General features: G+C 41.4%; 1 protein-coding gene and 1 pseudogene across 1 annotated transcript; one reads left to right on the top strand and one right to left on the bottom strand.

Moving 5' to 3' along the window:
• Window positions 1-588: 588 nt before the first annotated feature.
• Window positions 589-4,327, top strand: LOC110347594 (testis-expressed protein 13C-1-like). The gene is made up of 2 exons (XM_021252591.2): window positions 589-2,110; window positions 2,670-4,327. Exon 1 carries the CDS (start codon window positions 805-807, stop codon window positions 1,156-1,158), a length of 354 nt encoding a protein of 117 aa, XP_021108250.1. The 5' UTR covers window positions 589-804; the 3' UTR covers window positions 1,159-2,110; window positions 2,670-4,327.
• Window positions 4,328-6,279: 1,952 nt separating this feature from the next.
• LOC101722470 (phosphoethanolamine/phosphocholine phosphatase-like) lies at window positions 6,280-9,803 on the bottom strand (annotated as a pseudogene).
• Window positions 9,804-15,317: the final 5,514 nt, after the last annotated feature.

Raw genomic sequence — 15,317 nt, 5'->3', positions numbered from 1 at the left:
TGCTCTTTCTAGTGGCCCTCATCACCTTTCATCTACAGCTTGGGCCTTGTAATCTTGTAAGAACTGCCAGGTTCTAACTTAATTTGTGTGAGGGACAAAACTGAGCCTACTTCCCACTGCTTCCCAAACATCTTCCCCACAGCATCAGTGCAGGCCCCATTTTTTCTCTCACATTTTTGTCAATGCCCCCTACCCTTCCTCTTTTCTCTGTTTTGGTAAAATTCCCAGCTTGCATCCTATTCACCTCCCTGAACTGGAAACTCTGTAATTCCATTCTTCATCTATGTACCCCTTCCTAGTTCAGCCTTCTTCCCCATATCCTTCTGCTTTTCCCTTGGCCAGAAATTCTCTGATGTCCTTTGATCCACCTTCTCTTTCAGACTAGGAGTGCATGTGCGTGTGTGTGGTTGAACGTTTCATCCCAAGTCGTGGGTTACTATCTCTAAAGAATCTCATTCCTCCCAATTTGGGCACAGGGCAGTCTCCGCTCCAGCCACTCTTCTTCCTGTAGGTGGCGCTGCGTGGAGACCCACTGATTCTAGCAGTCCTTGCGGTCTAACACAGAGCGCCGATGGCGCCTGCGTCACGTCGCTGGCGCCCGGAAGTGGTTGCTCCGGTGAGAGGATTATCTCGGTCCTTTGTGAGGAGAGTCTGAGGGAGTCAGGAAACCTTGCAAAAGGCCAGAAGTGGACACGGACTAAAGTAGGACTGAGTGGGGAGCTGAGGGGAGACCAGCTTGACAACCATAGCCTTTATTGGTGGCTGTGCTTTGTGAGGCCGTTGCTTGACTAGGCTGCAGCAGCTATGGCGGTGGAACTTGGGCACTCCACCAGCGGCTTCCGCCACATCGATGTGATCCAGTTCATTAACAGCGAAATCCGCAGTAACGGTGGCGGGCCAGACTTCTACTTGGCCTTCTTCTCGCGGTCCTGGAACGAGGTCGAGGATGGTCTTCACACTATCCTGACCAACCAGCAGATGCCACGCGCCCTCAAGCGGGCCTGTACCTGGAGCGCGCTGGCCTTGGGTGTACGAGTAGTTGCCGGGCAGCAGGAGGAGCAGACACACCGACTTCATTGGCTGCGGGAGCAGCTAGAGGAGCGCGAGGCAACTTGCAGTGCTCTGGTTTTCGAGATGCAGCGGATGCGTCAGGAGTGAGACCGTGCCATAGCATAGTTGCACTCCATGAGAGCTTCTTTACAGCAGGTATTGGATGAGAGCGAAATGTTTCGCAGGAGGCTGCTCCAGACCAAGAGGTCAGCACAGGCTGATTTGCTGTCCAAGAAGGTTGTACCTAATCCAGGAACTGAAGAATATGGAGCTGCAGCAAGGTCCCTGAATACACAGGAACAAACAGAGGTGATGGCCACCAGAGCTCAAGGCATGTTGCATTTGGAGTCCCACATGCTAGCTCCAGCAATTTTGCATTATACGCAAGAACCTCCAGGTCTTTGGGCTCAGCCAATGCAGCCCCCTCTGCAAATGCCTGTGCCACACCATTTCCCATTCTGTGTGCCTCACCAATTCCCATTCCATGTGCCATTTTCACTGGGATCCCCATACTCAGTACCACTGCCACCCCTAGTAGTAAGGGAATCAGCACCAGCAGCAGCAGCAGCAACAGTGACAGGAGGTGTACCCCACATGCTTCCTACAGAGATCCACCCTCCACCCTTGTTGGCTGCAGTGAGGTCTCAGGAGAAGATGGGTCCTTTGTGTTATCAGAGTTGCCACTCCCAGGATAAACATCCTCAGAACCTCCTGGACAGATGTCACCAGGGAGACATCAGCCGCCACAGCCAGAAGGATGAGTTGGTGATGCCCCAATGCATGGCTCCCCTGGGAATCAGTAAGATTCCCAGTGTGATACAAAGTCCTGTGAAAGTGCAGTTTCAGAGGCAGAAGGCCAAGAAACCACAAGGGAAAAAAGTCTCAGAATCCCCAAAACAGGAACAGTCTGCCTCACCATGCAGTCCAGTGAATTGGGTCTGCTCACAGTGTAAACATGTGAATCTTCCACATCACATGGCCTGCCATAAATGCAAGAAGATCCATATGCCAGGTGGGGATGGAAGTTTTGACCCAGGACAAACTCTGTGATTTCAGAAAGGTAAGTAAGAATAGAAGCACTCCAAAGAGTGGGTGGTGGCAGACAGAATGAAGGAAATAGCTTCAATTTCCTACGCCGTTTCTGATCAAAAAGTAACTTCACAGAACATTGGAAACCAAAATTGTCATAGAAAAGAATAAAATGATCTATTATCCCATTTCCCCAGTTAACCATTTTGTATCATTGTGGGCAAATGTACACACAAAGATGTACATATTTATATATTTATTACATTCACTTACTTGAACAAAGAAGAATTATTAGCATATTCACTATAAATCAATGGTTTCTCCTAATTGCATTTAAATTTTGCAGGTAGTAGATTTTCAGTGGCTGTTACCAGACTGGTTGACTTTCTAGAGAAATTAGTCACAAAGCCTTTTTTGCCCTCTCAGTTTTCTTCTCAACTCCCTTTTCCTGACTGGTAGCAGCCGTGTGATTAGAGTTATAAGCAATGGTGAATTTTAAGAATGCCGTTTCACTTTGAGAATGCTGTTGTGCCTTTGGAAAGTACCGCGGTGTTAATGTCTGCTGCTTTTTTGTCTTTTCTGTTTTATAGATGAGGTCCTATTTTTGTGTCTCATTCCCAAGGAACTTGCTTTTTACTTAAGAAGCTGAGCCTGTCCCATTGGAAGTTCTCCCTAGAGAGGAAAGATGTATCATCTGGATCATGAGAGACCCAGACATCAGTGAAACCTCCACTGCTTGGAGTCAAGAAGAGTGAGAGAGACACTTTAGTACTCATTAGGGAACAATGAAACACAAAACAGTTTTATTAGAATTGAATTTCTCAGTTGGGACAAGGGATTGACTTGGAAGAGTTTGAGGGTGATTGTAGTGTTAAATTTTATATATGAAAGAAATTTGATTAAGGCATTAGATAATTACTTACGTAATTAAGTAATTAGTGTCACAGTGTCAGGAGTTGCTTAGTGTTTGTTAGCAGTTGGAACCGTACAGTATTGTCTGGTCCATCTATCATAATCTTTTGTGAGTTTGGTTAGATAATAGTAATTTAGTTTTTGCATTAGATCAGGAATGTCTTCTTTGCCTTGCATGTAGTGTTGCCGTGGGCAAAATCAGTTAAAATAACATCCATATACATTTTTGGAGTTCTGAGGGAAATGTGAATGAGACTTTTATGGATGGACTTGAGTCACCAAACTGCTCATTACCTTCCATCACCTTGGTCACAAGGCAGAAGAGCAGTGGCAAAATCAGGGAGGTATCCTCATTAACTCACAGGCACACAGGCAGGGCTTTTCTGATCCTCTGCTGATTTCCCCTCTGGAGTGTCACACGTGTTTTTGTGGCTGCACAGCAGCCTGCCTAGAAAGACCATTAGGTTGCCCTGAAGAAAGACAGTGCTTGGAAAGTGTTGGCTACACGTTCTAGCCCTCAAACCTGGGTTGCTCCCATCCTAAGTCCTTTTCCTGTCAACAGCTCATGAATAACAAAATGGCTTGCAAAGATACATCAGGGCCATTATTATGTATGGATGGTGCTTTTCTGCCAAGGGCCAATTGGGTTAAAGATAGAACTGCACTATGGGGAGCACTCTTTTTTCTTTTCTTTTGCACATTTTATTTATTTATTTTTTATTTAAATTTATTGGTCCATTTTAGATATACATTATGATCACTCATCTTGGTTCTTTTTTTTCCATTCATCTTCCCTCCCTTCAACCCCTCCATCCCACCCTATTTACAAAAGCTTTGTTTCCTTTTTTTCCTTTTCCCTTTTTTTTCTTCTTTCCTTTTCCCCAGCCCCCCTCCCTAGTTCTCCTTCCCTTTTAAACATTTTCTTCCTATTTCACAATACCCATTACACATCATTTTGGTCTTCATTTACACTTTCAGTTTCTCACACTACTCTTTTTTCCTTTTTTTTCTTTTTGGTACTAGAGCTTGAACTTGGGACCTTGCACTTTTGAGGCAGGCACGGTGCCACTGAGCTAAATCCCTGGCCCCTCTCACATCACTCTTGAGGATGCTTCTTGGCCTCTTCCCTTTCACTGGGTTAGGCACTCTGCATCCCCCAAAGCAAGGAGGGAGTCAGGGCGGAACTCAGGGTGGGAGGTTAGAACGGCTTCTAATCTGAACAAAAGGTGTCTCTGAGTTCCCCAGGAACTGATTGTTTAGTGTTTGTTAAAAGTTGGAACTATATACTAAGATCAATCTTTGTCAAGGGTTTTCTGATTCTGACGACTAATAAAGAGTGTACACTTGATGTGTCTTATGTGTAGTGTGTATCTTGGGGCAGGTTTGCTCAGAGGTGTCAGCTGAAATTCCCATCTCCCCTCCATACCATTGAGGTGAAGGAAAGTTTAATCTCATTCACTGTTGGAGAGTCCCTTTTCCCAGGAGTTCCCCAAGAATTGAAGGGGTATATACAATACAGGATCTATAATACAGCAAGATTATCTCTGCTACTCTCACTGTACCAATCCACATAGTACTTTTAAGGTGGGTGTCTCTGCTGTTCCTGGACAAGTGTGGTATGTTTGCCTATGCTGGAAGCCCTGATCTCTAGGCTACATGCATCATGTAGCCATTCTCCTCGGGCCCCTTTCTTCTCCTGGGGTCCCTCGGGTATTAAGGGTGAGTTAAGCATCATAGACAGGAAGCTACTTCCTTTCTCTCTGTTTTTTTCAGTTCACTCTGGGGTAGTATAGAAGAAATAAAAGATAGAAAGGAGACAAGGAAATCATAACTAAAAAACTGTACTTTTTAAGAAGACTGAACTTCTAGGACTCAGCTGAAATCGAAGATAACCCACCACTAAAAGGTCATAAATTGGCCTAATTAAGAATGTTAGGAGCAGGAGCCTGACTCTAAGATAAAGAAAACTCTTGTCAACATTCATTTAGTTAGATTAAAGCTCCTTTCCTACCAGATCCATCTCAGAGGCCATAAATTCAGCCAATTAAGAAAGTAAGGAAAGTATATAAAAATATTCAACATCTTTAGTCATCCTGGAAATTCAAATCAAAACCACATTAAGATTCCATCATGGCTATCATTAAGAATATAAAAATAAGTAAATATATAAATACTGGTGAGGACATGGGGAAAAGGGAAATTTTCTATACTTTTGTTGGGAAAGCAAACTAGTACAGCCACTATGGAAATCAGGAAAATATCTAAAAATAAAAATATCATTTGATCCAGCTATACCACTTCTCAATACATTCCCAACAGAATTAAAGTCAGCATCCTATAGTGATACTTGCATAACCACATTTGTTGCAACACAATTAGCAATAGCTAAATTATGGGAACAGCCTAGATGCCCACAATCGATTAATGGATAAGGAAAATGTGGCACATATGCACAGTAGACTATTATTTAGCCATAAACAAGAATGAAATTAAATGGATGGAAGCAGAAATCATTATGTTAAATGAAATAAGCCAGACTGAAAAAGTCAAATATCACTTGTTTTTTCTCATAGGTAAAATCTAATGAAATTGGGGAAAAGAAAAATGGCAGAAAAGTAGAACAGTGACTATTAGGGAAATGGATGGGGTTTGGGGAAGAGGGAAAGGAAAAGAATGGGAGGTGATGATGGGGTAAAAATAAAATATGCTGTATCTGTGTATGAATATAACAAAATGAACCCATTTTTCCGTGTAACTAATATGCATACAGCTATAACTAATATATCTATATATCTGTGTCTTTCCCATACTGTGCTTTTTGAATCCAAATACAGGACCTTCTATTGATTCTTATAACAATTTGCCTTGTTAGATTTCACATCATTTAACAAACTGTTATAATTCACTGGGACCCTTTTTTTCTGTTGCCTCCTTTATAGCTCAGACACGGGGTGGGGGGGGCGGTCCTGGGCTCTTTTTAGAAACATCATGGCTTCTGGCCCACTTGGGACTAGGGGTGCCTTTGGTGAAGTCCTGGTCTATTGGTGCATATAAGAGGACTTTGCAGGTCCCCTGGGCCTCACCCAGGGTCAGGCTGTGTGCTACCTGGTGCCACCACCAGGGACGACAATGCCCTCTGGCTTTGTTTCCTTTGGGGGTGCTGGGGGGCGGCGGGTGGGGGAAGGCAAGAAGGCATAACAAGCTCACAAGTTGTTCAGGATTGTGGTGGCTGAAGCAGGATTGAGGGAGCTTGGACATGTCTATCTCTGCGGAGAGTCTTGTGGGGCCTCAAGCATTTGGGGGTCCAGGGGTCCCCTTGAGAGAAGACAGGGAGAGGTTTTACAGCCCAAGTCATCATCACTTAAAGCAAATTAGACTTCTTTTTGAGACAGCGTCTCTATGCTGCTCAGGCTGGCCTTGAACTTCTGCGATTATCCTGCCTCAGCCTCCTGAGTGCTGAGATGACAGGCATGCGCCACCATGCCCTCAGCAGTTAAAACAGAGAGGAGGGAGATGCTCATTCTCCAGGCCCTTCCTCCCAGTTCAGAGGACAGGGTGCTTTGGAAACGCCTCTCCTTGTCCCGCCAGTCTCCAGAGCTTTGCAATGGAACCAGCGGTGGGGCAGCAGGGCTGGGTTAATTGAAATGACAGAGAGCTGTTGGCCCCAGAGGGACACATTGCCAGAAGCCCCCAGCAGAAGCCCCCAGTGAAGGAAGAGGACCGAAAGGGGAGAGTGGCGCTAGCTCTGACCTTCCAGGCCTCTCCCTCCCCGAGCTCGCCTCCAGCTAGCGGGCTGGCTGGGCACGCCTGCTGCAGGTGCAGGCGCGTGCCAGGTACCAGGGCACCACGTAGGCGCGGAACGAGCTGGGCTCCGCCTTCTGCGCCTACTGCATGAGCCTGTGCAGGAGGTAGCCGCTACGGGGGAAGGCCATGTCTAGGCCCGCCAGCCTCCCCATGGGCCCAGATAGGAGAGATGCGCGAAGTGGATGCCTTCGCGCGCTGTTGCAGGTAGTCGCTGAGCGCCTTTGCTTGCACACGCAGGCGAGGCAGCGCCTACAGCCGTGCGCATGGATGGGCTGCAGGGCCAGAGGTCCCCGCGTGGCCCCTGCCCTCAGAATGTGGCTGAACAGGCCGTGGTGGCTGGCAGCACGCTGGGCACTCTCCACGCCGAAGGTGTTGGCATTGGAGAGGAGGATGACCTCGAAGTAGGAATCTGCGTGACCGGGAACTGCAGCCGACTGCCTGTGCCTGGCAACAGCGGCACGGCCTCACAGACAGCGCGGGTCCCGCAGCCGCACGCCCTGTTCGCTCAGATACTGGAACACCCTCTGTGGGTGCTCTGGCAGAAGCCCTAACGGTAGGTGGCGCACAGGCTTTCAGGCAGCTGCTGGCTCTGCACTGCGCACACGATCCAGTCATCAGTGTTCTGGTCCATGATGGTCTCCTCATAGTTGAAGGTCAGAAGGAAGCGTGGCTCGCCCTGTGAAGCCATCCCGCCATCCTTAGGTATTGGAGGCCACTGGAAGACACCTGCTCCTGGTCACTATGTCACCTCTAGGGATTCCTGGCTTCCTACTGCCAGCTCCTCCTCCAGCTTTGTCCTGAATGATCTGATTCTTTGGTGGGCTCCAAAGAGTCTCTGAAAGAAGGGAGGCGGGATCTCTGGGCTTCTCCCTCGTGGGACAGCGTGGTGGGGTCTGTCCAGGCTGAAGTTGGAGAATAAGGAGTGTATGGGGCTTGGGGGGAGCTAAGGTTCGCAGACTCGGAGGTGCTTGGGGGAATTATGAGGACACGGTATGTTAGCCACCCCTGGATCCCTGGGCTTCAGCTCACAGCCAGGGGGAGTATGGATGATGTGCGTCCACTTACCCACTCCTCTTCCCACCTCCACTGGGATCCTTATGTTATCCTGAAAAGCATTTTCTGCCTCACTCAAATAGATATATGGCACCTACAAATGTGCTATATATGTTGTTCATATTTTTAGAGAATTCAGTATCCAAATTGTTAAATAGGCCAGATGCTGGAGAAGAACTTACTGGCCATTTTGTTGGAGTTCTCTTTTAGGTTGACATTATTCCATTTCAGGTTGACATTTCATTAAATTTCATCCTTTGTCTATCTTCTGTCCCATATTTCTGTATCCTGCTAAAACCTGGTCAGATTTGCTATTCTGAGAAACTATTCTGGAGTGTATCCTTGGTCCACCAATTATTGACCCTTCTCAACGCAAAAATGAGTAGTAAAATGAAGTTTTGTTTTTCAAACTTTGTTGACCCAGCATACAAGATTTTCTGTGACTAGTTGTTGAGATCATGATTGTAAAATTTATGAAGGTGGTGTTTGACCTATTATATTATTTATGAAGTCAAATTATCAATTTTTAATTGACTCTTCAGAGTGCTGCCATAGGCAAACAGGAGATCAAGAAATAAATATATAATCCTCTTGCTTGAAATACTTAAATTGTGTTTTCATGGTCACAGATTTCCCTACCCAGTGTTGGCTAGTCATCCTACAATTCTTTGTCAGTGATTACATAGGGTCAGAGATTATGACTTATAAATTATGAATGCATCCAAACTATTAGAAACAAAAACAAAATCCCAAACTCTAATATAGTGCTTTTCAAATATTTTAACTATAAGTAAATTCTGTATCATAGCTTATTATACAAATATCTGTGTGTGTTTACACCTGTGTATTTGTACATAAATAAATACATATATAAGACTAATGTGTGTATATATGCATGTAGTGTCAAAGACAAATGCTTTACAATAAAAATATTCCTTGCTAATGACCAACATGTTTAATGACTGTTCAGATTTACAACACTCCTCTTGGACTTATGAGCTGTACTTTTTCTTTGGGTACAATTCTGTATATTCTGGTTATAGAGCCTCAGTGTCTTTTTTGTACAGAATACCTTATTTATACAATACTGTAATTTTCCTGGTTGTACTGTACAGTACTGTAGTTTTATGCTGTGTTATACATTACAGTACCACATGTAAGAGTTATGCCGATTAAAGCAAATTCATCAAGTTGGAGTTTCCTTTGACCATTTCTTTGTTCTGAATATTGTAATGTACACACTATATACAGTTTCTCATTTAGCAACCAGTTCATTTAATGACCCAGGCACAGGATCGGAATTCGGTCATTAAATGAGGAATGCCTGTATGGTATTTACTCTCTTGCTAGATTTCTTAAAGCTGTCTATTCTATTTAAAGATTTTGTTTGATGACAACTAAATTGCTTTTATCATCCACAATCTATGACTATTCTAACATGGACTCTTTCATAATCGTGTGTCTGCCATGTCTTCCTAATTCTTAAGGTAAGAAGACATACTCGAAATGCTGTGTTAGTCAGTTTTCTGTCACTGTAACAGATACCTGAGATAAATCAGCTTACAAGGAGGAAAGGTTAATTTTGGTTCAAGAGTTCAGAGTTTTCTGTCCATGCTTGGTTGGCCTTACGACTTGGGTCTGTAGCAAACACTGTACCTCATGGTTGAAGCAGGTGTCAAAGGAGATCTGCTCACTTCATGGCAACTGGGAAGCAAAGAGAAAAAGAGAGAAGTGGCCAGCATCCCAATATCCCTTTCAAGGGTACACCTCGAAGGACCTAACTTCCTTCCATTGGACTCACCTTCCAAATGTTATGCCATTTTTCAATATTGACATAGGCTGGTGACCAAGTCTTTAAAAATATGGACCTTGGGGAGACATATAAGACCCAAATCATTGCAAGTGTAGTCCAAATTTATCGCTCTCTGTATTGGCTAGGCCACCATTACCTCCATATCTTCTAAGATACAGTTTTGTGTAAAACAAGGAACTTCGGTGCAAAGTTCCTATTAGTTCCCTTTAGAAAAGGGTAGATGTGGACACAATATTTGAGGAGCTGAACATTTATAAAGTGCCTATTATATACCAGGTATTACATATTTAAGGTATTTTACAAATTTGGCTAATTTGACTTTAAAATTACAGTGAAGATCAGAGAACATAGAAATCTGCTCAAGATCACTAACCTCCTTTACCCAAGAATCTTGGGTTTAGGAGGAGGCTCCAACGTCTTTTTGACTTCAGAGTACATGTACATTTAAACTCATTTTTATATATTTGAACTGCACCTTCCCACCCAAATCATAAAACTCCAATTGCCATCCTAGTAAGGATTTCTCCTTTAGAATACAGATAATGGTACTCTAAGTTCCTCCAGTATTCTTTCTTTGAGACTCATACTTGTATAGTGGTGAATAGTACAGACTCTGGAGACACTGGAATCAGATATCCTGGTTTTGAATCTTGGCCCTTTGATTTTGCTAGTTGTGTGAACTTGGCCCAATCATCTAGCCTCTCAGTACTCAAATTTCCTCATTTTTCAAAAGAAGCTAGTTCATAGAGTTTGTGTGAGGATAAAATAAGTGAAGAATGTAAAGCATTTCAATAAAATAGCATCTTAAACACAGTGTTGTGTATTTGTTATTATAATTTTTCTATATGCTTAGCTGTGAGATGTATTTGAATAGAGAAGAACAGCTAAATGCCCACATTATAGCCTGTGTGGCAGTGAAAATACCAACCAGGAGGAAACAGTCTCTTGTAATGTACTTCCATTGTGTTTCTTCCTACTTCGTCTAAAAGCTTAGCCATTAGATTCACTAACATGACACATAATAAAGAGGAGACACTCTCTCCAGAAGGACTCAGGGAACATTTAAGTTACAGTGGACCCTTGAGTTATGACTGGCCTGACATATGAACAACTTGGCTTATGACTGGAGTTTTAGTTTTAACTTATAAACAACGTCTTGAATTATGACCCGAATGCCGGCCACTTGTGCTTCCAGATGGTCTTAAATACGGTTTAACCCTTAAAGAGTTCTGGAAGGAACACTACAACATTCTTTCCTGTGTGGGATTAATTGAGAAATCCTGGTCCAGTGTCTCTCTAAGGACACTGAGATCTGCCTGTATTCAGGAGAGAGACTTTGAAGGCTGTGTACAGGAGCTTGAGCCTTCAACTGATCAACTTAAGTTTCAACCAGCCCTCACAAATGAATTGAGTTTGTAATTCAAGGGTCCACTTTCTAGGGAATCGCTTTCTATTCTCTGACATTAAACTCTCTATTATTCTTATTTTATGTATGAGAGCACTTAAAAAGGTTAAAAAGTTTGTCTTTCTAAGTTTCTCAGTCTGGAAATTATTGCTACTTTGGGTCATATAAGATTTTTTGTTTGTTTTAGGGACTGTCTGGTGTACTGTAGGATGTTTAACATCATCTCTGATCTCTCCCCGATATAGACTAGTTGTGTGCACTAGCCAAAAATATCTCCACATGTTGCCAAATATACTCCCAGAATGGGACAAGGTAAAATAAACTACTCTCTGTTAAAATCACTGCCTTGGAGTAACAAAACAGAAACAATTATTGAAAACTAAATGAAAACATTGCCTTTTGTCAAAGCATGTAAGTGGAGAGCTAGAATTCAAACCCAAGTCTATCTGATTCAGCATAGCATGTGTTATGGTTTGTGTTTAGATGTTCCCCCAAAGCCTCATGAAATGATAGGTGGGGCTTTTTCAGAGGTGACTGGATGTAGAATGTGTGATTGATTCTTGGTGCAGTGTTAGGTTCAAGGATAGTAGGATTAAGGTTGTGAGTGCCACCCACCTTAAGTAGCCTGGATAAGACAAAAGGGGCAGAAAGACACTGTTAAGGTCCCTTGCTTGTTTTGCTACCTTCTGCCCACCATGAACTGTTTCTCCTCTGTAATGCCTGTCTGTTATGCCACCCTGCCTGGGAGCCAGACAATTATGGACTGAAACCTCTACAAACTTTGAGCTAAATAAACCTTTCCCCCTTTAACTTTGGGTGTTGGGTATTTTGTCTCAGCAGTGAGAAAAGTAACTAAGTGTGATTTTTAAAATTGCATGACACTATGGAAAGTGCCATACATAAGCCCAAAAATAGCAAGCAAAAGAAAAGGGTACATGCCATAGAAAGCCAGATTTGGATGGCAAATTTGACCTAAATTACATTATTTTTACTGCCAAATTCATCATAAATAGCTCCTTATACTAGAGCACATTGCTAAGCTGAAGGGACCAAGTGTGGAGCTTCCATATCCTTTAAGTAGTAAATTAAAAGAGCTCCCAGAGTAGGGCCACAACATTGCAGGTAGTAAGAAGAGCTTCAGGACATCATGCCACTTAGCATTTCCACAAACTACTCAAAGTATTAGAAGTAATCCTGCAGAGTTGTACTAAGATACCTGGACATGACCAATCTACATTTGGTTGACTCACCAGAGTGAAGGTACTAGAGGAAGTGGGCAGACACGTTTTAATTTTTTAAACCTTTTAAAATGTAATATAAATAGATATTAATAAAGAAAATATGAAGAAGCGCTTTTCTTGCTTCTCTGAAAAAATAAGACAAAATTTCCTAACAAAATAATTAGAAAATAACAATAGTTTATACCCTGTGTATCATAATCTTAAAAGAATAGCCAAAGTGTTAATCAGAGTACAACTCATAGACAAAAAAGACTCTCTCAGGATAGATTTAAGTTCATTTGAAAGTGATAAGGTTGTGAAATTCTTCAGTTACTGTGCTTTATTTCCAGAGGTACTTATATGGTAAACTTCTTTTCAGTTTTGAGAAACAGTGAAAAACAAAATGAAAACAAAAAAGGAGACACAATTTGGAGCCTGGAATTGTACTTCTAAGCCTTTTTTACATGGCTTCTTGCTTACAGAGAAGGGTGTAAATAAGGACCGTGCAGCATGGAAAGCTTAAAATACATTCTGATGAAAGTTACATTGTGAACATTGCCAAGGCAGAATAAAATGCTGTCAGGATTTCAATGTGGCTAAAAATGATAGCTCCTTGGATTCAAAAACATGGAGTAATGCTAGAGACACTTACAAACTGTTGTTGTCTGGTCATCAGAGTTATTTTCCTTGTGGAACACTTTGTACTAGAAGCAATAAAGGAGACTAATACATTAAAAAGAGAATGCCTTTTTTCTATAAAATTAACATGAGTCAGGTGAAGTGTTTTATTTGTAGATGATCTATGTTCTAGGATTGCTAGCATATCAGCATAACTTGCTTTGAAATGTGCATACTCAAAATATTTCTGAAATATTTCCCTTTCACAACAGAATCTCTTGATTTCCCCATGTCTGCATAAAAATGTAAGTTTTGTAATGAGTGTATACTTAGCTTTATTTTAATTTAAGGAACGAGAGATGTCACTCAAATCATCTGTAGAGGAAATTGTGCCTAAACCGTAAGAACATCAAAGCAAATTTTGAGCATTCATCAATTCCATAACCTAAAAGAGGAATTAACTAAACACATATTCACAAAGGCTGACATTTTGAAAGAATGGGTCACATGAATGAGAGATAAGAGTATATGGTAAATTGTCTCTATTACTAAACTTCGCATAAAGAGCAAAACAATAATGGATCCAGCAAAACAAAATCTACAGGGTAAGTTTTTCATATTTTATACACATCCTCTTTTTCTTTTGAGGATAAAGCTATTAGTGAAGAAGCATAAACTTCTTTATAGTCTTAAACATGCCTACAGAAATGATCACCCATTGCTAAAAATTAACTCAGATGAATTGTTCACTATTGCTTTTTTCAAATAACACCATTGTAACTAATTTAGTAAGATAAAATACTCATTACAATGAACTTTCAGTACAGCAACATAGGATTAACTGTATTCAGTTCTATCTATACCTCCACTGTCACAAAGAGGAAGGGATTGTGAATGCACACCTATATCCTAGTGTGGCTTTATGTCTGTTTACATTTTTAGTTTCTTTCCACATTTGTAATATAAGATTTTGATAAAGATAAAATGAAAGAAGTATATAAAATAAATGGAATATGATCAGAGAAAATCTATCAGTAGATCCCATTTGTAAAATTATAAATACAACTATTGGTTTTGGCCTGTTAGGGTACAGTAGGAAAAGTATTGAACGGAGAACCAAGAGACTTGGATCCTAGGCATGGTACAGTAATTATATGACTGTAAACATGTCATTTCAGCTTTCTATAACTCAATTTCTTCATCTTTTCAATGAAGCACTGGATCAGACAATATAGCTCCATGATTCCTTCCTTTCCAACATCTTACATTAAAGGGACCTTGTCTCACACAGGAAGATCAGATCTTGGCTGTAGCTACTAAGAACTACCTTATCACAATTGTGAGGTTACTAGTAGAGTTTAGAAGAACTTTAAAAGAAGATTAAAACATACCCTTTCAGCATGATGCTCATTGGTAAAGAGATAAGCATAACAGTTCAGGCAAGCTGGCATATTACCATGCCTTTTTAAAACATTCTATATAAATCAGCCAAATATGGCCTCTGTATGTAGGTCTCTTGGTTGTTTATTTTTTAAAAGCAGAGACTTTTTAGTTCACATTATCTGTGGCACAAAACTCAAATTTGTACATATACAAATGTTTTAAACATATCCCAAATAAGCAGATTTTTAGCCATTTAGCATCTGCCTGCTTTGTAAACCTTGTGAAACTGCACATTTGCTCACCACAGATAAACTTTGTGGCTATCAAGGACCCAAGCCACTGTTGCCCCTTCAGAGTTCTCTGATTCAGAGATTTCCTAAAGTGCTGCTGAGTGACAGCACTCACACACATGGACCACTTCTTCAATTTCCCTCTCAACCTGAGAGTCTCATTGCCTTCTTCCTATTCTGGTTGATACCACACCATAGTCTTTGGGAAGTCTCAGGCTGTGAGGAACTCCCCTTGCCTACAAATCTGTCAACCAGTGTGTACTAAAATAAAGGTTCCTTGTGCAATGGTTATATTTAGAAATTAAAAACACGTGATGGAAAAGTTACTAAATAATGATCTAAATAATAAACCGTGGTGGAGACTGTTAAATACTTATGCTTGAAGAACAATGAAACAACTCTAAATCAAACTGTGTAGAATATTCTTAAAAACAATATTATAAGGACCTTTATAGCCTAAAATGTATGAATTTAGAAAAGATGATTGAAAATTACTAAGGCAAGTATTCACTTTTAAAGTTAAAGCTAAATAAGAAGAATAAATTGACAAGTAAACAAGAAAATAGAGGAATTTAAGAGCCTGAAGTACTAAATGTTAAGTTATAGAAACACTTGGTAATATTGTCTAACAAATGCAGTGCACAATCAAGTAGCGTAACATGTGAAGGGGACATCATTGTATTTCTTTGGTATAAACTTTAAAGTCATAACAATATATTATGAATAAATCTATGCCATGA

Source organism: Heterocephalus glaber, unplaced genomic scaffold, assembly GCF_053883595.1.
Source record: "Heterocephalus glaber isolate CG9 unplaced genomic scaffold, H.glaber_assembly_v1.0 deba00001220, whole genome shotgun sequence".
In the NCBI taxonomy this organism is placed as follows: Eukaryota; Metazoa; Chordata; class Mammalia; order Rodentia; family Bathyergidae; genus Heterocephalus; species Heterocephalus glaber.
Note: the sequence above shows the minus strand (reverse complement) of the source record. Positions and strands in the feature narration are given on the sequence as shown.